The sequence below is a fragment of the Ranitomeya imitator genome, chromosome 1 (assembly GCF_032444005.1).
Source record: "Ranitomeya imitator isolate aRanImi1 chromosome 1, aRanImi1.pri, whole genome shotgun sequence".
NCBI lineage: Eukaryota > Metazoa > Chordata > Amphibia > Anura > Dendrobatidae > Ranitomeya > Ranitomeya imitator.
In genome coordinates, this window is record NC_091282.1 from 885,091,211 (window position 1) to 885,114,411 (window position 23,201).

Genomic DNA, 23,201 nt, shown 5'->3' on the forward strand with positions numbered 1-23,201 from the left:
GACATGGAGGGGGCCGTAGGAGGGCAACGACCCTGCAGCTAGACCACTACCTCAGCCTTTATGCAAGGAGGAACAGAAGGAGCACTGCCAGAGCCCTGCAAAATGACCTCCAGCAGGCCACAAATGTACATGTGTTTGCACAAAAGGTTAGAAACCGACTCCATGAGGATGGTCTGAGTGCCCGATGTCCACAGATGGGGGTTGTGCTCACAGCTCAACACCGCGCAGGACGATTAGCATTTGCCACAGAACACAGGATTGGCAAATTCGCCACTAGTGCCCTGTGCTCTTCACAGATGATAGCAGGTTTACACTGAGCACATGTGACAGACGTGACAGAGTCTGGAGACGCTGTGGACAGCGATCTGCTGCCTGCAACATCCTTCAGCATGACCAGTTTGGCAGTGGGTCAGTAATGGTGTGGGGAGGCATTTCTCTAGAGGGCCGCACAGCCCTCCATATGCTCGCCAGAGGTAGCCTGACTGCCCTGGGTTACTCCTAATGCAGGACAATGCCAGACCTCATGTGGTGGGAGTGTGTCAGCAGTTCCTGCAAGATGAAGGCATTGAAGCTATGGACTGACCTGCCCATTCTCTAGACCTGAATCCGATTAAACACATCTGGGACATCATGTCTCACACCATCCACCAATGTCACGTTGCACCACAGACTGTCCAGGAGTTGGCAGAAGCTTTAGTCCATGTCTGGGAGGAGATCCCTCAGGAGACCATCTGCCGCCTCATCGGGAGCATGCTCAGGCATTGTAGGGAGGTCATACAGGCACATGGAGGCAACACACACACACACAACTGAACATCATTTCCTTGTCTTGAGGCATTTCCACTGAATGTGGATAAGTCTGTAATTTGATTTTCTACTTTGATTTTAAGTATCATTTAAAATCCAGACCGCCATGGGATAATAATTTTGATTTACATTGATCATTTTTATGTTTTATTGTTCTCAACACATTCTACTATGTAATGAATAAAGATTTGCAACTGAAATATTTCATTCAGTAATATCTAGGATGTGGTATTTTAGTGTTCCCTTTATTTTTTGAGCATTGTATTTTAGCAGCTACTATATGCAAATTGAGAGATGTGGTTGTTGCATTGGTAAATGATATTGATCAGAATTGTGCAATCTTTTTCTGTTTATGCATACAGTTGAAACCAGAAGTTTACATACACTATATATAAAGACAAATATGCATGTTTTTCTCAATATCTGACATGAAATCAGAATAAACCTTTCCCGTTTTAAGTCAATTAGGATGACCATAATTATTAATATTTGCCAAATGCCAGAATAATGAGAGAATGTTTTAAGGCATTTTTATAACTTACTGTAAAGTCAAACGTTAACATACATTTCATTAGTATTTTTTGCCATTGCCCTTACGCTGAATGACTTGGGTCAAACATTTGGGATAGCCAGAAGATTCTCACAATAGTTGGTCAGAAATTGGGCCTATTACTCCTGACAAAAATGATGTGACTGATCCAAGCATGTAGGTCGCCTTGCTCGCATCTGCCTTTTCAGCTTTGCCCATAGATTTTCAATGGGATTGAGATCAGGGCTTTGTGATGGCCACTCCAAAACATTGACATTGTTATACTTAAGCCACTTTTTACCATTTTGGCGGTATGCTTTGGGTCAGTGTCCATTTGGAAGACCCATTTTCGCCCAAGCTTTAACTTTCTGGCTGATGTCTTGATATGTTGCTTCAGTATTGTCACATAATGTTGTTTTCTCATGATGCCATCTATTTTGAGAAGTGCACCAGTCCCTCCTGCAGCAAAAAAATCCCACAACATGATGCTGCCACCCACGGGTTTCACAGTTGGGATGCTGTTCTTAGGCTTGTAAGCTTATCCCTTTTTCCTTCAAATGTAACCATGGTTATTATGCCCAAAAAGCTAAATTTTAATTTCATCCAACCACAGGACATGTCTCCAAAAATTAAGGTCTTTGTTCTTGTGTGCATTTGCAAACATTAATCTGGCTTTTTTGTTTTTTTTGGAGTAATGGATTCTTCCTGACAGAGTTGCTTTTCAGCCCATGTTGATGCAGTACTCATTTCACTGTGGATATTGACATAATCTTACCAGCTTCCGTCATCACCTTCACAAGGTCTTTTGGTTTTGTCATTGGGTTGATATGCACATGTCAGACCACATTCATCTCTGGGAAACAGGACCTGTCTCCTTCCTGAGTGGTATGATGGCTGGACATTCCCATCTTGTTTTTACTTGCATATAATTGTTTGTACAGATGAAAGAGGTACTTTCAGGTATCTTGAAATTGTTTGCAAAGATGAGCCAGACTTATGCAAGTCCACAATTCTCTTCCTGATATCTTGGATGATTTCTTTAGACTTTCCCATGATGCTACACAAAGAAGCAGTGTGTTTCAGGTGTGCATTAAAATACATCCACAGGTGTGTCACTAAATGACTCAGATGTTGCCAAAAAAGCTTTAACTTCCTGGCTGACCAGAAGCTTCCAAACACATGACATCATCATAGGGGCAGTCCAGAATTGTTTATAGGCATAGTAATCTTAGAGTATGTAAACTTTTGACTTTGCAGTAAGTAATAAAAATGCCTTAAAACATTCTCTCTCTCATTATTCTGGCATTTGGCAAATATTAATAACTATGGTAATCCTAATTGAGCTAAAACAGGAATGGTTTATTCTGATTTCATGTCAGATATTGAGACAAACATACATTTGTGTCTTTCTATATAGTGTATGTAAACTGTAGATAAGATATAGATAAAGGTATTGGTATCTCTATACATAGAGTATATTCATTGCTTACTGATTCAGTCAGATAGCCTTCATAATTAACGGGCCACATACTTAATTTTACTAGTTGATTTTTACATGACCATCAACAGGCACACCTTTAAAGAGGACCTTTCTACATTGAAATCAGAGCCGGGTCTCATTAGAAACACAGGAGTGGCCCAGAACAAACTGCTCCTGTGTGAGATGTAATGACAACCTGATCTCGCTGCATAGCATTTACATGATGCTCGAGCACAACATACACAATCAGGATTATATTACAAACACTTCGAAATCTGCTCTTATTCTAGGTGGTGGGTGTTCTTCTTTCCTTTTGGATGTTGCTGCCTGGTATTGTTGGTCAACATCATACAGTGGAAAGTACATGCTGCCAGTGAAAACTAACTGAAACCACCCACTTGGACTTTAAAAAGTTAACTCATTAGGAGCAAAATGCTATGATTGTTAATATCTCGGCAATAGAGAGGCAAAATAAATGTTTTATTCCACTCTGCAGCCACTATTACATACTCCGTCCAGCTCAACATGAAACATTTGGTGAAAGGTGCACTCGAACAATACTAGGAAAAATAGGAAAGCAAATTTGTACAATATTCTTCACAGTAAAGACTTTAATTCCCAACATGTGCACCACCAGAGCAAACCTCTGTTCAGCTATTATATGGCTTGTCTTGCCAACGTTAATTAAAAAAAGTTATATACAGTACAGACCAAAAGTTTGGACACACCTTCTCATTTAATGATTTTTCTGTATTTTCATGACTATGAAATTGTACATTCACACTGAAGGCATCAAAACTATGAATCAACACATGTGGAATTATATACTTAACAAAAAAGTGTGAAACAACTGAAATTATGTCTTATATTCTAGGTTCTTCAAAGTACCACCTTTTGCTTTGATGACTGCTGACAGCTAACAGTCTATTCAGTAGGACTACCAGCTGTGTATCCACCAGACTTCTGCACAACACAACTGATGGTCCCAACCCCATTTATAAGGCAAGAATTCCCACTTATTAAATCTGACAGGGCACACCTGTGAATTGAAAACCATTCCCGGTGACTACCTCTTGAAGCTCATCAAGAGAATGCCAAGAGTGTGCAAAGCAGTCATCGAAGCAAAAGGTGGCTACTTTGAAGAACCTAGAATATAAGACATAATTTCAGTTGTTTCACACTTTTTTGTTAAGTATAAAATTCCACATGTGTTAATTCATAGTTTTGATGCCTCCAGTGTGAATGTACAATTTTCATAGCCATGAAAATACAGAAAAATCTTTAAATGAGAAGGTGTGTCCAAACTTTTGGTCTGTACTTTACAGTATATATAATGAAAGCATTGATATTTACCTTACAGATCCTCTGTCACACCCTTGATAGCTTCCTAGTCCATCACTGATCTTTATTCTTTTAGTTCCAGTGATGCTGTATTAGAATGATATATGAGTAACCAGGACCCTCTGCTGTGGTCAGTGATTGGCTGTAGTGATCACAAGTGGTGTCAACATGCTGTCACAGGATCCTTTTTATATCATAAAGATGGGTATGCCAGATTAATGTAGATTACTAAACTGCATTTTCCATACTAGAGTAAATTATTTTCTACCACTCTTAATAATACAGTACTCATTTTACTGTCGAATAATAGTATCTACCAGTATTGTGAACCATGTCATGCTCCACTCCATATGGGAAATCCAATAGTTTATAATGTGAAGTTTGTTTTTTTAGCAATTCTCTTATGTGGTTACACTTCTTTCAGTTTCTTTGTCAAGTTTTACTACTTTTATATTGCAACAAAGGACATTTCCCTAACCCTTTACATCTGTACACCAGACCTTGTGTATTTAATTATTTGACTTGGTATTGAGCTAGTACACTTGACACATTGCACATTTGCGGCCAGTATTGGGATTCCAGAGGTCAGATTTGATCTTCCCATCCAGGACATGTATTATGCTTGACATTCAGGACCATACCCTGTTCTTCTGATACTATTGTACTTTTTATTACTTTCATGCAGGACTGTAATAACTGTTCAGGAAGGAAGATTACAACACTGCTCTTGAATTATCTGTAAATGGAGTTCAATTCATTGTTTAGAAATACATCATGTGACTCATGACTTTTATTTTTCTCCAGAGACAAAATCATTACCAGTTGTTGGAAGTGAACATTTTATTTTCTGCATTACGCTGTCTGAGTCTCGATGATATGTGCGTTCATGGTTGTGAGACTTGCTTCACCTTATTTGCTTCATCTCATTTATCACTTCTTGAACAGAAAGGGCATTCACATTAGCACTTAACCATATGATATGATTTTCACAGGGAGGAAAAATACCAATACGATGGACTGCCCCTGAAGCCATTGCTTTCCGTAAGTTCACCTCTGCTAGTGACGTGTGGAGCTATGGAATTGTGATGTGGGAAGTCATGTCTTACGGAGAGAGACCTTACTGGGAAATGACAAATCAAGATGTAAGTAATAAAACAATTAATCCTCAAATTCTTTGTTTTTAGGTTTATACAAAAATAGTAAAATGTTTTATAGATTGTTTAAGAGAAATAACACATTATGTACCATATAAACAATGTTTAGGTCTGTAAAAATCTTTTGACGTATTATGTGGTTCATTAAAATTCAATTTGGGTTTAGTGTTTCTGATAGCAGCAATAGCTTTGTTAACCATGTGGTCAACAATATTAAGACCTCTGAAGAAATAACATCAACAAGTACACAGTATGCTGAAATGTTTTTCTGCTATTTTTCTAAAAGGTCAAATTCTACCCTGTACTTCTATCCGATACAAGTCCAACATTTGCAAATCCCCAAACCCTAAAAGTATTGCTACCAATATGTTTATGCCAAGCCACTTCAGATTCCCTAACAGAACGAAAGACATTTGGATCCTATCAAATGGTCTACAACATACTTGAAAAACAGTAATGGAGAGAGAATACTGAGCCAGTGATATTCGTGTAAATGACTTTAGGATGATGGCCTTAGCATGAGTCAATGAATCACCAAGAAAGACATTTAATATGCAAATTGCCTCTTCAGAGAAAAAGAGGACTTGAACTCTATAGCACCAACTTTTCAAAGTAGCGATCCTACAAGTCACAATCAACCCTGTAACGAATCTTGTAATATGACTTAGGATAAAAGCCAAAACAGTATCTCAATTTACAGACACAGTGTTTTATCCTAAGGCTGGGGTCACATTGCGTTTTGGTCAGAGCGCTAACGGACAGCGTTGCACGGCGAAATTAACGCCATGCAACGCGTCCGTTAGCGCTCCCATTGCCCGCAATGTACCAGCGCATTGCTAGCGCGTGTCATTTTCGGCACGCGCTAGCGACGCGCCGGTCTTTTGTAGCGCGCCTCGGACGCTGCTTGCAGCGTCCGCGGCGCGCCCGAGGGCCGTTCCCCGCTCTCGCAGATCGGGGATCTGCGATAGCGGGGACGTTAACGCGACCCCGAAACGCGACCCTTTAAAAACATTGCGTTAGCGCAATCCGCTAGCGCTAGCGCTAAACGGATTGCACAAACGCAATGTGACCCTAGCCTAAGTCATATTACAAGACTCGTTAAAGGGTTGATTGTGACTTGTAGGATAGCTGCTTCCAACAGGTGGCGGAATGGAGCTCAAGTCCTCTTTTTCTCTGAAGAGAGGCAATTTGCATAGTGAATTTCCCAGAGGAGCATTGCACAACGAATAAGCCTCCTTACCTTGACAAGCCAGAGCTGGTATGTTACTCTCCACAAGGAGAAACCTTACCCCTTAGACCCAAGAAAGACATTGTAATCATGCATTAAAGCACAGTATATAGGGATTAGGTTCACATCACACCAGGTGTTAGGTCTCGAGTTCCCGCTTCTGCACAGGGGGAATCTCGAGCCATCTCCGCTGCAGTCTCCCATTCTTATCCAGCCGCAGTGGAGTCTGCTCAGCAGGGACGTCGGTCCCAGCGTCTTGCTCAGTCTCACTCTGTACAGAGAGTTACTGCTGCTTCTTCAGCTTCTGCCATTAAAGCCAGTGCTGGTCAGCAGAGAGCGGACTTCTCTGGGACTAAGTCCTTGTCTGCACACACTGAGCATGCCCAGGGCAAGATCTCCCGTTGGAGATCGAGGGCCATGTGCTCAGGCTCTGCAGCACATTCCATTGGTCCTCTTGGCAGGTCTTGGAAGGGCAAAGTTTTTGTGGCCACTTCCTGTGCTGCAACTATATAAACTGCGCATGACCGCACGGCCATGCGCTAGTGTACATTTGCTTACGTGTGTTTGTTGTGAGTGCAAGTCGTCCTTGGATACCCCTTCCCTATTAAATGTCTGTTCGCGGAAGGTGTATGGTTGCTATTTAGCGCCCGACTTATCCTACAGCACTAATCACACATTACAGCGTCCAGTTGCTGTGACCGCCAGTACGGCGCCGTGCACTTCCTCTGTGCTTTCCTTACCCAAGCCTGGGTGGTTAGTGGCGTTCGTCAGTGCGGCACCGCATGCACTCTTGTGCCCTAATATTGTTATTTGGCTTCCTTACACACCCAGTTGCGGTGTTGTGCCAGCAAGGGTCTAATCGGACTTCAATCCTAGTTGGGGTTGAGTTCGCTGACTACTTGCTCGCGCTCTATGTGCGGTACCGCGATCCTGTGACGCAACAGGATCGCTTCCTTCACGCTGGGTGAAGTTTAACCCACGTGTGTATACTTATGAGTACCGCCATATAGTCCGTCATTACTTGGCAGCAGGTTCCATCTCTGCACGGTGGACCCCAGGCTGCGAACGCACCATACTCTACCTGTCTTATTATTAGGTGCGTTCCGCTAGCCCTAACACTAGGTTTATGTTTCTAATTGAAACTATGAGGTATTGCTGGATACCACTCACATTAGAAGGACCACATTGAACCCCACTGGCAAACATAGTGCTACATACAGTGTACAGTACATGATGGAATCTAGGATGGAGGCACAAAGTAGAGCCTTTGATACACAATAATCTGCATTATTTTAAACATTATGTTACAGTTGTGGCCAAAAGTATTGACACCCCTGCAATTCTGTCAGATAATACTCAGTTTCTTCCTGAAAATGATTGCAAACACAAATTCTTTGTTATTATTATCTTCATTTAATTTCTCTTAAATGAAAAAAACAAAAAAAAGAATTTTCATAAAGCCAAATTGGATATAATTCCACGCCAAACATAAAAAAGGGGTGGACAAAAGTATTGGCACTGTTCGAAAAATCATGTGATGCTTCTCTAATTTGTGTAATTAACCGCACTTGTAACTTACCTGTGGCACCTAACATGTGTTGGCAATAACTAAATCACACTTGCAGCCAGTTGACATGGATTAAAGTTGACTCAACCTCTGTCCTGTGTCCTTGTGTGTACCACATTGAGCATGGTAAAAAGAAAGAAGACCAAAGAACTGATGGAGGACTTGAGAAACCAAATTGTGGGGAAGCATGAGCAACCTCAAGGCTACAAGTCCATCTCCAAAGACCTGAATGTTCTAGTGTCTACCGTGCGCAGTGTCATCAAGAAGTTTAAAGCTCATGGCACTGTGGCTAACCTCCCTAGATGTGGATGGAAAACAAAAATTTACAAGAGATTTCAACGCAAGATTGTGCGGATGTTGGCTAAAAGAACCTCGACTAACTTCCAAACAAGTTCAAGCTGCCCTGCAGTCCGAGGGTACAACAGTGTCAACCCATACTATCCGTTGGCATCTGAATGAAAAGGGACTGTATGGTAGGAGACCCAGGAAGACCCCACTTCTTACCCCGAGACATAAAAAAGCCAGGCTGGAGTTTGCCAAAACTTACCTAAAAAAGCCTAAAACGTTTTGGAAGAATGTTCTCTGGTCAGATGAGACAAAAGTAGAGCTTTTTGGGCAAAGGCATCAACATAGAGTTTACAGGAGAAAAAAAGAGGCATTCAAAGAAAAGAACACGGTCCCTACAGTCAAACATGGCAGAGGTTCCCTGATGTTTTCGGGATCCTTTGCTGCCTCTGGCACTGGACTGCTTGACCGCGTGCATGGCATTATGAAGTCTGAAGACTACCAACAAATTTTGCAGCATAATGTAGGGCCCAGTGTGAGAAAGCTGGGTCTCCCTCAGAGGTCATGGGTCTTCCAGCAGGACAATGACCCAAAACACACTTCAAAAAGCACTAGAAAATGGTTTGAGAGAAAGCACTGGAGACTTCTATGGTGGCCAGCAATGAGTCCAGACCTGAATTCCATAGAACATCTGTGGAGAGATCTAAAAATGGCAGTTTGGAGAAGGCACCCTTTAAATATTAGGGACCTGGAGCAGTTTGCCAAAGAAGAATGGTCTAAAATTCCAGCAGAGCATTGTAAGAAACTCATTGATGGTTACCGGAAGCGGTTGGTCACAGTTATTTTGGCTAAAGGCTATGCAACCAAGTATTAGGCTGAGGGTGCCAATACTTTTGTCTGGCCCATTTTTGGAGTTTTGTGTGAAATGATCAATGTTTTGCTTTTTCTGTTTATTTTATTTAAGACAAATTAAATGAAGATAATAATACCAAAGAATTTGTGATTGCAATCATTTTCAGGAAGAAACTGAGTATTATCTGACAGAATTGCAGGGGTGTCAATACTTTTGGCCACAACTGTATTCCTAAATTATCCCTAGAGCAATATCAACAAATTTTGATATCTTTTACATAATATTACATTTTTTCATATAGTGTTGAATTTTGGTGAAACATATTGACTTACACACGTGGTTGAAATTGTTGTTACCCCTCGTTTAATGACAGAAAAACCCACAATGGTCCCAGAAATAACTTGAATCTGACAAAATTAATAATAAATAAAAAATCTATGAAAATGAACAAATGAAAGTCAGACATTGCTTTTCAACCTTGCTTCCACAGAATTAAAAAAAAAAAATAGAACTCATGAAATAGGCCTGGACAGAAATGATGGTACCCTTAACTTAATATTTTGTTGCATAACGTTTTAAAGGCAATCACTGCAATCAAATGATTCCTGTAACTGTCAATAAAACTTTTGCACCTCTCAACAGGTATTTGGCCAACTCCTCAAGAGTAAACATTTTCCAGATGGCATGTTTCAGCTCATTCCAAAGATGCTCAATAGGTTGTAGGTCTGTTTTCCTCCTAGCCATTCTCCTGTTGCAAGACCTGCGACTGAGACCAAAAAATTTCTCTCTAGAATCCCTTGATAGATTTGAGATTTCATTGTACTCTGCACAGATTCTAGACACCCTGTGCCAGATGCAGCAAAGCAGCCCCTGAAAATAACAGAGCCTCCTCCATGTTTCACAGTAGGGACTGAGTTCTTTTCTTAATATGCTTCATTTTTCTGTCTGTGAACATAGAGCTGATGTGCCTTGCCAAAAAGTTTAATTTTTGTCTCATCTGTCCATAGGACATTCTCCCAGAAGCTTTGTGGCTTGTCTTCATGTAGTTTGACAAATTCCAGTCTGGCTTTTTTATGATTTTTTTTCAACAATGGTGTCCAACTTGGTCATCTCCCATGAAGTCCACTTTGGTTCATACAATGATGGATAGTGTGATGTTGCAATGATGTTCCTTGAGCTTGTAGTTCACCTTTAATCTGTTTGGAAGTTTTTCTGGGCTCTTTTGTTACCATTCGTGTTATCAGTCACTTTGATTTGTCATCAACTTTCCTCCTGTGGCCACGTCCAGAGACATTGACTACAGTCCCATGGATCTTAAGTTTCTGAATAATATGTGCAACTGTAGCCACAGGAACATCAAGCTGCTTGGAGATGGTCTTATAACTTTTACCTTTAACATGTTTGTCTATAATTTTCTTTCTAACCTCCTGAGACAACTCTTTCCTTCGCTTCCTCTGGTCCATGTTGAGTGTTATACACACCATGTCGCCAAACAGAACAGTGAGTATCTGTAGCCCTATATACAGGCCCACTCACTGATTCCAAGATTGAAGACACCTGTGATGCTAGTTAGTGGACACATCATGATTTAATATGCCCCTTTTGTCACATCATTTTCAGGGGTACCATCATTTCTGTCTGCCTATTTCATCAGTTTTATTTTTTTTTTGTTTAGTGGAAGCATGGTTGAAAAGCAATGTCTGACTTTTATTTGCTCATCTTCATAGATCTTTTATTTAGCCAGGCATGTCCTCTGACAGCCGGAGGAGTGACTGCTACAGTAAGGAGGGAAATAGGAGAGCAGGGCAGGCCAGACAGGTGCTGGTAGTGGGGGACTCAATTACTAGGGGAACAGATAGGGCAATCTGTCACAAAGACAGGGATCGTCGAACGGTGTGCTGCCTACCTGGCGCTCGAGTCCGACACATCGCTGATCGGGTGGACAGATTACTGGGAGGGGCTGGTGAGGACCCAGCGGTCATGGTGCATATTGGCACAAATGACAAAGTTAGAGGTAGGTGGAAGGTCCTTAAAGATGATTTCAGGGAATTAGGCTGCAAGCTGAAAGCAATGACCTCCAACGTGGTATTTTCCGAAATACTGCCTGTACCACGTGTCACGCCAGAGTGGCAACGGAAGATTAGGGAGGTTAATAAGTGGCTCAAGAATTGGTGTAGGAAGGAGGGGTTTGGGTTTCTGCAGAACTAGACCGAATTCTCAGTTGGTTACAGTCACAAAATGTGTGAATTAGAACTAATGTTGTTGGAGCATAATTATGACATGGTGGGGATATATGAAACGTGGCTGGATGAGAGCCATGACTGGGCTGTTACCTTGCAGGGTTATAGTCTGTTCAGAAATGACCGAATGGATAAGCGAGGGGGAGGGGTGTGTCTATATATAAAATCATCCTTAAAACCCATCCTGCATGATAATATAGGTGAATCTAATGAAAATGTAGAGTCCCTGTGGGTGGAGATAAAAGGAGGGGGAAAAAATAATAAATTACTGGTAGGGGTTTGTTATAAATCTCCAAAAATAATGGAAGCAACGGAGAATATCCTCGTAAAGCAAATAGATGAAGCTGCAACATAAGGAGAAGTCATTATTATGGGGGACTTCAATTACCCTGAAATAGATTGGGGAACAGAATCCTGCAGTTCCAGCAAAGGTAATCGGTTTTTGACAACTATGAGAGACAATTACCTTTCACAACTGGTTCAGTACCCAACAAGAAGGGGGGCACTGCTAGACTTAATATTAACCAACAGGCCAGACCGCATATCAAATATAAGGGTTGGGGGTCACTTGGGAAATAGCGATCACAAAATAATAAGTTTTCATGTATCCTTCAATAAGATGTGTAGTAGAGGAGTTACAAGGGCACTAAACTTCAGGAGGGCAAATTTCCAACGCATGAGAGAGGATCTTGGTGCAATTAACTGGGACAATATCCTGAGACATAAAAATACACAAAGAAAATGGGAGACGTTTATTAGCATCCTGGATAGGACCTGTGCACAGTATATACCGTATGGGAATAAACATACTAGAAATAGGAGGAAACCAATATGGCTAAATAGAGCTGTAAGGGGCGCAATAAGTGACAAAAAGAAAGCATTTAGAGAATTAAAGGTAGTAGGTAGTGATGAGGCATTAAATTCATACAGAAAATTAAATAAAGACTGTAAAAAGCAAATCAAGGCAGCAAAGATTGAGACAGAGAGACTCATTGCCAGAGAGAGTAAAAATAATCCCAAAATATTCTTTAACTACATAAATAGTAAGAAACTAAAAAATGATAGTGTTGGCTCCCTTAAAAATAGTCTGGGTGAAATGGTGGATGAGGATGAGGAAAAAGCCAATATGCTAAATGAATTTTTTTCATCAGTTTTTACACAAGAAAATCCCATGGCAGACAAAATGACTAGTGATAAAAATTCCCCATTAAATGTCACCTGCTTAACCCAGCAGGAAGTACGTCGGTGTCTAAAAATCACTAAAATTGACAAATCTCCGTGCCTGGATGGGATACACCCCCGAGTACTGCAGGAATTAAGTACAGTCATTGATAGACCATTATTTTTAATCTTTAAAGACTCCATAATAACAGGGTCTGTACCACAGGACTGGCGTATAGCAAATGTGGTGCCAATATTCAAAAAGGGGACAAAAACTGAACTCGGTAATTATAGGCCAGTAAGCTTTACCTCTACTGTGGGTAAAATCCTGGAGGGTATTCTAAGGGATGCTATACTGGAGTATGTGAAGAGGAATAACCTCAGGACCCAGTATCAGCACGGGTTTCCTAGGGACCGTTCATGTCAGACTAATCTGATCAGCTTCTATGAAGAGGTAAGTTTCGGACTGGACCAAGGGAACCCAGTGGACATAGTGTATATGGATTTTTCAAAAGTTTTTGATACGGTGCCACACAAAAGGTTGATACACATATTTTCCCTATTCCCATTATTCTCATTTTATGTAAGTGGGTTAAGATCTGGCTCAGGGATAGGAAGCAAAGGGTGGTTATTAATGGAGCAGACTCGGACTGGGTCGCGGTTAGCAGTGGGGTACCACAGGGGTCAGTATTGGGCCCTCTTCTTTTTAACATATTTATTAATCACCTTGTAAGGAGCATTCAGAGCAGAATTTCAATATTTGCAGATATGCAAATTGCCTCTTCTGAGAAAAAGAAAACTCTATAGCGCCACCTGTTGGAATTAGCAATCCTACAAGTCACAATCAACCCTTTAACGAGTCGTGCAATATAACTTTAAGGTAAGGAGGCTTATTCGCCATGCAATGCTTCTCTGGGAAATATAATATGCAAATTGTCTCTTCTGAGAAAAAGAGGACTTAAACTCTATAGCGCCATCTGTTGGAAGTAGCGATCCTACAAGTCACAATCAACCCTTTAACGAGTCGTGTAATATGACTTAGGATAAAAGCCAAATCAATATCTCAAATCGCAGACACGGTAGAGCAATTTGCATATTATATTTCCCAGAGGAGCATTGCATGGTGAATTAGCCTCCTTAACTTGACAAGCCAGAGATGGTATGTCACTCTCCATAAGGAGAAACGATACCCCTTAGACCCCAGTCCAGAGCCTCTCACCTAGCCAAATCAGTTCTCATGCTTCGCACTGACGAGGGCCAACAGCCCAAAACACAGTGTCTGCGAATTGAGATATTCATTTGGCTTTTATCCTAAGTCATATTTCACGACTCGTTAAAGGGTTGATTGTGACTTGTAGGATAGCTACTTCCAACAGGTGGCACTATAGAGTTTAAGTTCTTTTTTTCTCAGAAGAGGCAATTTGCATATTATATTTCCCAGAGAAGCATTGCATAAGCCTCCTTACCTTGACAAGCCAGAGATGGTATGTCACTCTCCATAAGGAGAAACGATACCCCTTAGACCCCAATATTTGCAGATGACACTAAACTCTGCAGGGTAATCAATACAGAGGAGGACAATTTTATATTACAGGATGATTTATGTAAACTAGAAGCTTGGGCTGATAAATGGCAAATGAGCTTTAATGGGGATAAATGTAATGTCATGCACTTGGGTAGAAGTAATAAGATGAATAGCTATGTGCTTAATTCCAAAACTCTGGGCAAAACCGTCAATGAAAAAGACCTGGGTGTATGGGTGGATGACAAACCCATATTCAGTGGCCAGTATCAGGCAGCTGCTACAAAGGCAAATAAAATAATGGGATGCATTAAAAGAGGCATAGATGCACATGACGAGAACATAATTTTACCTCTATACAAGTCACTAGTGCGACCACACTTAGAATACTGTGCACAGTTCTGGTCTCCAGTGTATAAGAAAGACATAGCTGAACTAGAGCGGGTGCAGAGAAGAGCGACCAAGGTTATTTGAGGACTTGGGGGTCGGCAATACCAAGATAGGTTATTACACTTGGGGCTATTTAGTTTGGAAAAACGAAGACTAAGGGGTGATCTTATTTTAATGTATAAATATATGAGGGGACAGTACAAAGACCTTTCTGATGATCTTTTTAATCATAGACCTGAGACAGGGACAAGGGGGCATCCTCTACGTCTGGAGGAAAGAAGGTTTAAGCATAATAACAGACGCGGGTCCTTTACTGTAAGAGCAGTGAGACTATGGAACTCTCTGCCGTATGATGTTGTAGTGAGTAATTCATTACTTAAATTTAAGAGGGGACTGGATACCTTTCTGGAAAAGTATAATGTTACAGGGTATATATACTAGATTCCTTGATAGGGCGTTGATCCAGGGAACTAGTCTGATTGCCGTATATGGAGTCGGGAAGGAATTTTTTTCCCCAATGTGGAGCTTACTCTTTGCCACATGGTTTTTTTTGCCTTCCTCTGGATCATCATGTTAGGGCAAGTTAGGTTAGGCTATGGGTTGAACTAGATGGACTTAAAGTCTTCCTTCAACCTTAATAACTATGTTACTATGTATTACTTTTGTCTGATTCAAGTTATTTCTGTGACCATTGTGGGTTTTTCTGTCATAAAACGAGGGGTAACAACAATTTTGACGATGTGTGTATAGTGGCGTCCAGTTACTTTTAGAGTTTATTATATTTGATTTTTAAGATTGTTCTATTCTTCTGTTAAAAACAAAGTCATAGGCCCTAACAAATATGAACTGAGCCTAGAGTTCTATAAGTCAAAATTATATCAATGGTGTTCAACAATAACAAACACATTCCTCGACTATAAAACAAAGGTTAGACCCTCTATATCTTATGTAACACACATACAGTATAGCCTCAATTCCCCAAATTTCTCATAATGACTACATACTGTATTAAACATAGGATTACGGACAATAGCTAGGTTAACAGCTGGTGCAGAACATCTCATAATCATATTTTATTGCAGGCTATAACATGGCACATCAATCAGGACAACACTTTATTACATGCTGTGTGATCTCAGAATGAAAAATCAAACTGCAATTAAAAATGCCGAAATGTGTTCCTAACTATAATTAGCTTATCTGGAAAAGAACATACCTTTATGGCTCAATGATAGTCAAATTGATCACCTAATCAGATGCTAAATCTGATTGCAAGTGCATGTTGGAATCAATTGAGAAAACTGTTTACGCAAAGCAGAAATCCCAGAAACTGCAGTGATAATGCATTGTATTTTCCTCATTCTCTATGGAATGGAATAAAATAGCTATTCATGATGTTTGGCAACTCTGCAGTATTAGATTTAGCAGATGTATTGATTGCTAAAAGTATTGCTACATTCAATAGCCTGTAGCAATAGGATTATTCATGCTCATTTCTCAATGATCACCTGGGCTTTCTGGTTGTTACACAAGTTAATTCCTCTATGCAAGCTATACATGTCAAAATAGCGGCACTCTAGTTAATACATGACCTTGATCTGCATTTATATAGTATACATCTACTTTTGCATCATACATCACGACAGAATCTTGTTGCTGTTATTTCCTTTATATATTATGTATCATCATGAGATCATATTACATTTAGGAATATTAAAGGGATTAGAAAAAAGAGTCAATGTGATCATACTGATAGAGTGGCAATAAATGGTTGCACATCCAATTGGAAGAGTGTTTCAAGTGGGGTACCACAAGGCTCTGTCCTGGCCCCAGTATTGTTCAATATTTTTGTAAATCATCTTGATAAGGGAACTGAAGGTAAACTTATCAAATTTGCATATGATGCAAGATAGGAGGGATACCTAACATTAGAGAAGACAGAGAAAGGATTCAGAAGGATCTAGATAAGCTTGAACAATGGGCAGCAACTAATAGAATGGTATTTAACAGGGAGAAATACAAGGTTCTACATCTGGGCAAAAAAAATGAAAATTGTATCTACAGAATGGTAGGAATAGAACTAAGCAACAGCACGTGTGAAAAAGATTTGGGCATACTAATAGATCACATACTTCAATTAGTCAATAGTGTGTTGCAGCAGCAAAAAAAGGCAAGCACAGTTCTGGGAACTATTAAGAAAAGCATAAAGTCTTCATTATGTGAATTATATATCCCCCTATATTCCTCCTTGGTCAGACCTAATCTGGAATACTATGTCCAGGTCTGGGCACCACATTTTTCGAAAAACTAGAGCAAGTTGAGAGAAGAGACGGAATGTAGAGTACCAAACTCAGCTAACCACCGAGTGGCAGAGAAAATAAAAGTACTAAACTCAGCTAACCACCGAATGGCACAGACAATATTAGTGCCAAACTTAGCTAACCACCGAGTGGCACAGAAAATATAAGAAGAGTGCAATACCCTGTTAAACCCGCAGAGGTAGAAGCAAATGGCGAACTAGGTTTGGAACTCTATCGCTCTTTCAGGAAAGTCTAGGCTAGTGGTTGGGCTTGCTCTGTAACTCAGCTGTGCTAACCGCACACATGACTGGAGACAGATGCTAAGCCAAGCGGGAATCCAAGCGGGTACCCTACACTGCCTGTCTAGACACACAGTCACTGGTAAAGAAAGGCACAAACACATACAAACAGAGTTGTAGCGTATCCACACACAATTGCCAATAATGCTAGCATGCCCATGTGCGGTGCTGGAAGCCCTTTATGCGCTAGGCTCCACCTCAAGCACTCACGCCTGTGGGCCAATCTAGAGCTTCCACATCACCAGAGCAGTCAGCGTCCAAGCACAAAAGAAAAGGTGCCACATGGACATGCTCAGTAAGATGGTTTCTGGACTTAGTCTCCAGAGGGTAGGGCTGCCTCTTTATACCATGGCATACGATAGAGTTTAACTGGAGAGACAGCAGTAACCACATGGACACTGCAAAGCAGTGCAAGAAGCTGTGACCAAAGTCTGTGCTAAGCAACAATCCCAGCAGCTGGGCCTGAATGGGAGACCGCAGAGGCAGATAATGCTTAGGATTCATGCCACACAGCAGAAGAATGCTGGCTCCAAACATGGGCATTTGCCAGCTCAGTAAGCCCCATAGCTTTCTCCTAAAACATATTCACTAATATTCCATTGAAAAGGAACCTGACAACTGATTCAGTGTCTATCTCTGTTATTTTATCCAGGTATGTTTTATTCTTAAAAGCTGTCCAAGGACAATGCGGATCAGGTGATAAGACCTTGAGCCCGTTCCCAGGTGGTGCCACCCTGCTCAACTTGTGTAACAGATTTCTCTTTATGAACACATGTAGTGTGAGACCTGTCACTCAAAGAGAATAGGTGGGAAGGAAGCAACAGGGGACTGATGAACATTGTCCTGTGATGTCACATTAATATCTCCCTCAGTTCAGGGCTATAGAAGCGAATGGGTGGCTATGACTTGCCGTGTGGCTGGGGCTTACTTTGTGGGTGGGTGTGGCTTCATTCAGGAGAGTTCATGCTGTTCCATTGTATGCTGCTGCTGGAGACCTTCATGGCTCCATCTTGAAACTGCATGTTTACTGCGTGTATCTCCATATATCATATTTATATGCATTTCATCCATACTTCCATCCATGGGAGTAGGGGAAAACTTTATTGGTAGAGCTGCTGCTCTGATGCTTTGTGCATTACTTCTGTTCTTTGTAACATTGTCCAGTAGTACAGGTCATGCTGAGTGGGATGTTGGTGGAGCATTAGGAGGGAGGAGTTTAGGAGGCATTACAGGGAGTGTGTGTGTTAGGCGTCAGGATTCTCAATCTGCACAGGACAGAGCCCAAGCATTGCCTGGTGCTGCGGTGTCGCATTCTATCTCGGCCACTGCAAGTCAGTCTTAGCGTCTTGCTCATGCTCATGACATTCGTTTGCTTACTGCTGGCTTTCCAGTCAATCCTATAGTAACCAGTGATATGTCTGATGCTTCAGAGTCTAAGTCCTGAGATCTGCCTACTGAGAATGTATGTGATGTGGCTTCTGCTCATTGGTGGTCAGAGGGTTGTTGCACCGGTGAGGTGACAGCTCTGGATTGGCCCACAGGCGACATCTCGGCCGACTGGGCATGAGTGTTTGGGGTGGAATCTTGGGTATAAAAGACCCCCGGTGGCGCACATGGGCACGCTAGTATCACTAATGTGTGGTGTATGTGAGTAGATACTCCACCACTTTGGTTGCATGTTAGAGTGTATCACTCTATATGCAGAGAGTACTATGTGGGCAGGTAGGGTTAGGACTGGGTAATTACTCCTTGGCTTAGCATCTGTTTCCTACATGTGTGCAGTTAGCACAGTTGAGTTACAGAGCAAGTCCAACCCTCAGGCTAGACTCCTCTGAGAAACCAACAAAATCTTGCACCTAGTGCCACTTGAGTTCATTTCCTTTACACAGCTTCTGCTTCCCATGCATGGTTAGCACAATTTATTTGCACAGCGGCTTCTACCTCTGTGTTACTTCCCCTGTGACATTTAACAGGGTTTAGTACGCTAATTACTTCTTGCAGTTCCACTCCGTGCAGTAACTGAGCTGGGTACTCTGAGTCCTGCTCACACTGTGTGGCATTTAACACAGTGCGTTTTTGGCTATTGTTCAGTTTAGTTCTGCCATTGTTCTCTAGCAGCAGTTATACATCTCTGCATGGAGGACCCCGGGTTGCGATTGCACTTTTCTATTTATTTTTATTCAGTGCAATCCACCAACCCTAACAGTGTGCTCACTGCTGGCTTGCAGCCCAATACAATGAATGATGGAACGTATAGTAAGAAGAGAGCAGAGGATTCTGTAGATGAGATTATGACTAAGACAGCAGAGCTGATAGGGCACAGAAATCAACAAAGAAAAGCAGAAAACAACATGAAACTTGGCATGAAAGGTATATGGTGATCTTTAGGGGCATTATCCGTAAAGGGGTTGTCTGGTCCAAATTGATAAGTCTACAGTCACTCTGTGACTGCAGACTTATGAATCCCTCCAGCGCACACACTGTGTGAGGCCACCCCCTCTAGACAGGCCTTGGAGAGAAGTATGTACAGTATAATGCTTACATACCTGTTGTGAATTCTGTGGCAGAGCTCCCTCCTGTGGTCACAAGTGGTACTTCGGCTGGTTCTCTCTGTGAGCTTCCGTTGGTGGAGGAAAGTGGTACTGCGGCTTCTGAGATTCCTTCCTCAGGTGATGTGGTGAAGTCGTTAGGTGCTGCTCTATTTAACTCCACCTAGTGCTTTGATCCTGGCCTCCAGTCAATGTTCTAGTATTGGACCTGTTTCCTCCTGGATCGTTCCTGTGGCCTGCTGGTCTGCATAGCTAAGTTCCTCTTTGCTATTTGTTTGCTGTTTTTTTCTGTCCAGCTTGTCAATTTGTTTTTTTCTGCTTGCTGGAAGCTCTGGGACGCAGAGGGTGTACCTCCGTGCCGTTAGTTCGGTACAGAGGGTCTTTTTGCCCCCTTTGCGTGGTATTTGTAGGGTTTTGTGTTGACCGCAAAGTTACCTTTCCTATCCTCGCTCTGTTCAGAAAGTTGGGCCTCACTTTGCTAAATCTATTTCATCTCTACGTTTGTCTTTTCATCTTAACTCACAGTCATTATATGTGGGGGCTGCCTTTTCCTTTGGGGTATTTCTCTGAGGCAAGGTAGGCTTATTTTCTATCTTCAGGCTAGCTAGTTTCTCAGGCCAGCTAGTTTCTCAGGCCGTGCCGAGTTGCATAGGGAGCGTTAGGCGCAATCCACGGCTGCCTTTAGTGTGTTGGAGAGGATTAGGGATTGCGGTCAACAGAGTTCCCACGTCTCAGAGCTCGTTCTTGTTTTTTGGATTATTGCCAGGTCACTGTATGTGCGCTGACCTCTATGTCCATTGTGGTACTGAATTACCTTTCACAACAGTACTGGAGGCCGAAAGTACTAATGATTCCAAATAAAGGGAAAAAAGAAGTTCTGAGACCATTTTTTTTTCTTTGCACTGTGTTTTGCCTTTTTTTTTCCCTAGACATTTGGGTGGTTCAGGACACAGGTGTAGCAATGGACATTAAAGGTCTGTCTTCATGTGTGGATCAGCTCACGGCAAGAGTACAAAGTATTCAAGACTTTGTGGTTCAGAATTCTATGTTAGAACCGAGAATTCCTATTCCTGATTTGTTTTTTGGAGATAGAACTAAATTTCTGAGTTTCAAAAATAATTGTAAACTATTTCTGGCTTTGAAACCTCGCTCCTCTGGTGACCCAGTTCAACAAGTTAGAATCGTTATTTCTTTTTTGCGTGGCGACCCTCAGGACTGGGCATTTTCTCTTGCGTCAGGAGATCCTGCATTAAGTAATATCGATGCATTTTTCCTGGCGCTCGGATTGCTGTACGATGAGCCTAATTCTGTGGATCAGGCAGAGAAGAATTTGCTGGCTCTGTGTCAGGGTCAGGATGAAATAGAGGTATATTGTCAGAAATTTAGAAAGTGGTCCGTACTCACTCAGTGGAATGAAGGTGCGCTCGCAGCTATTTTCAGAAAAGGTCTCTCTGAAGCCCTTAAGGATGTCATGGTGGGATTTCCTATGCCTGCTGGTCTGAATGAGTCTATGTCTTTGGCCATTCAGATCGGTCGACGCTTGCGTGAGCGTAAATCTGTGCACCATTTGGCGGTATTACCTGAGCTTAAACCTGAGCCTATGCAGTGCGATAGGACTTTGACCAGAGTTGAACGGCAAGAACACAGACGTCTGAATGGGCTGTGTTTCTACTGTGGTGATTCCACTCATGCTATCTCTGATTGTCCTAAGCGCACTAAGCGGTTCGCTAGGTCTGCCACCATTGGTACGGTACAGTCAAATTTCTTCTGTCTGTTACCTTGATCTGCTCTTTATCATCGTATTCTGTCATGGCATTTGTGGACTCAGGCGCTGCTCTGAATTTGATGGACTTGGAGTATGCTAGGCGTTGTGGGTTTTTCTTGGAGCCCTTGCAGTGTCCTATTCCATTGAGAGGAATTGATGCTACGCCTTTGGCCAAGAATAAGCCTCAGTACTGGACCCAGCTGACCATGTGCATGGCTCCTGCACATCAGGAGGTTATTCGCTTTCTGGTGTTGCATAATCTGCATGATGTGGTCGTGTTGGGGTTGCCATGGCTACAAGTCCATAATCCAGTATTAGATTGGAAATCCATGTCTGTGTCCAGCTGGGGTTGTCAGGGGGTACATGGTGATGTCCCATTTCTGACTATTTCGTCATCCACCTCTTCTGAGGTTCCTGAGTTCTTGTCTGATTACCGGGATTTATTTGATGAGCCTAAGTCCGATACCCTACCTCCGCATAGGGATTGTGATTGTGCTATCGATTTGATTCCTGGTAGTAAATTCCCAAAAGGTCGACTGTTTAATATATCTGTGCCTGAGCACGCCACTATGCGGAGTTATGTGAAGGAGTCTTTGGAGAAGGGGCATATTCGCCCGTCATCGTCGCCATTAGGAGCAGGGTTCTTTTTTGTAGCCAAGAAGGATGGTTCACTGAGACCTTGTATAGATTACCGCCTTCTAAATAAGATCACGGTTAAATTTCAGTACCCCTTGCCATTGTTATCTGATTTATTTGCTCGGATTAAGGGGGCTAGTTGGTTCACCAAGATAGATCTTCGTGGTGCGTATAATCTTGTGCGTATTAAGCGAGGCGATGAGTGGAAAACTGCATTTAATACGCCCGAGGGCCATTTTGAGTATCTAGTAATGCCATTCGGACTTGCCAATGCTCCATCAGTGTTTCAGTCCTTTATGCATGACATCTTCCGAGAGTACCTGGATAAATTCCTGATTGTGTACTTAGATGACATTTTTATCTTCTCGGATGATTGGGAGTCTCATGTGAAGCAGGTCAGAACGGTGTTTCAGGTCCTGCGTGCTAATTCTTTGTTTGTGAAGGGATCAAAGTGTCTCTTTGGTGTTCAGAAGGTTTCATTTTTGGGGTTCATCTTTTCCCCTTCTACTAACGAGATGGACCCTGTTAAGGTCCAAGCCATCCATAATTGGACTCAGCCGACATCTCTGAAAAGTCTGCAAAAGTTCCTGGGCTTTGCTAATTTTTATCGTCGCTTCATCTGCAATTTTTCTAGTATTGCTAAACCATTGACCGATTTGACCAAGAAAGGTGCTGATTTGGTCAATTGGTCTTCTGCTGCGGTGGAAGCTTTTCAAGAGTTGAAGCGTCGTTTTTCTTCTGCCCCTGTGTTGTGTCAACCAGATGTTTCGCTTCCGTTCCAGGTCGAGGTTGATGCTTCTGAGATTGGAGCAGGGGCTGTTTTGTCGCAGAGAAGTTCTGATTACTCGGTGATGAAACCATGTGCCTTCTTTTCCAGGAAGTTTTCGCCTGCTGAGTGAAATTATGATGTGGGCAATCGAGAGTTGCTGGCCATGAAGTGGGCATTCGAGGAGTGGCGTCATTGGCTTGAAGGAGCTAAGCATCGCGTGGTGGTCTTGACGGATCATAAGAACGTGACTTATCTCGAGTCCGCCAAGCGGTTGAATCCTAGACAAGCTCGTTGTTTGTTGTTTTTTGCCCGTTTTGACTTTGTGA

At 42.0% G+C, this 23,201-nt stretch overlaps 1 protein-coding gene across 5 annotated transcripts in view; it reads left to right on the forward strand.

Annotated features, from left to right (window-relative positions):
• Window positions 1–23,201, forward strand: part of EPHA5 (EPH receptor A5) — a 715,434-nt gene that overhangs the window by 682,856 nt on the left and 9,377 nt on the right. For all 5 annotated transcript variants that reach the window (XM_069743129.1, XM_069743127.1, XM_069743125.1 and 2 more), the window contains exon 14: window positions 5,150–5,299. In XM_069743129.1, coding sequence (XP_069599230.1) covers window positions 5,150–5,299 — 150 coding nt within the window. The remainder of the gene's footprint in view (window positions 1–5,149; window positions 5,300–23,201) is intronic.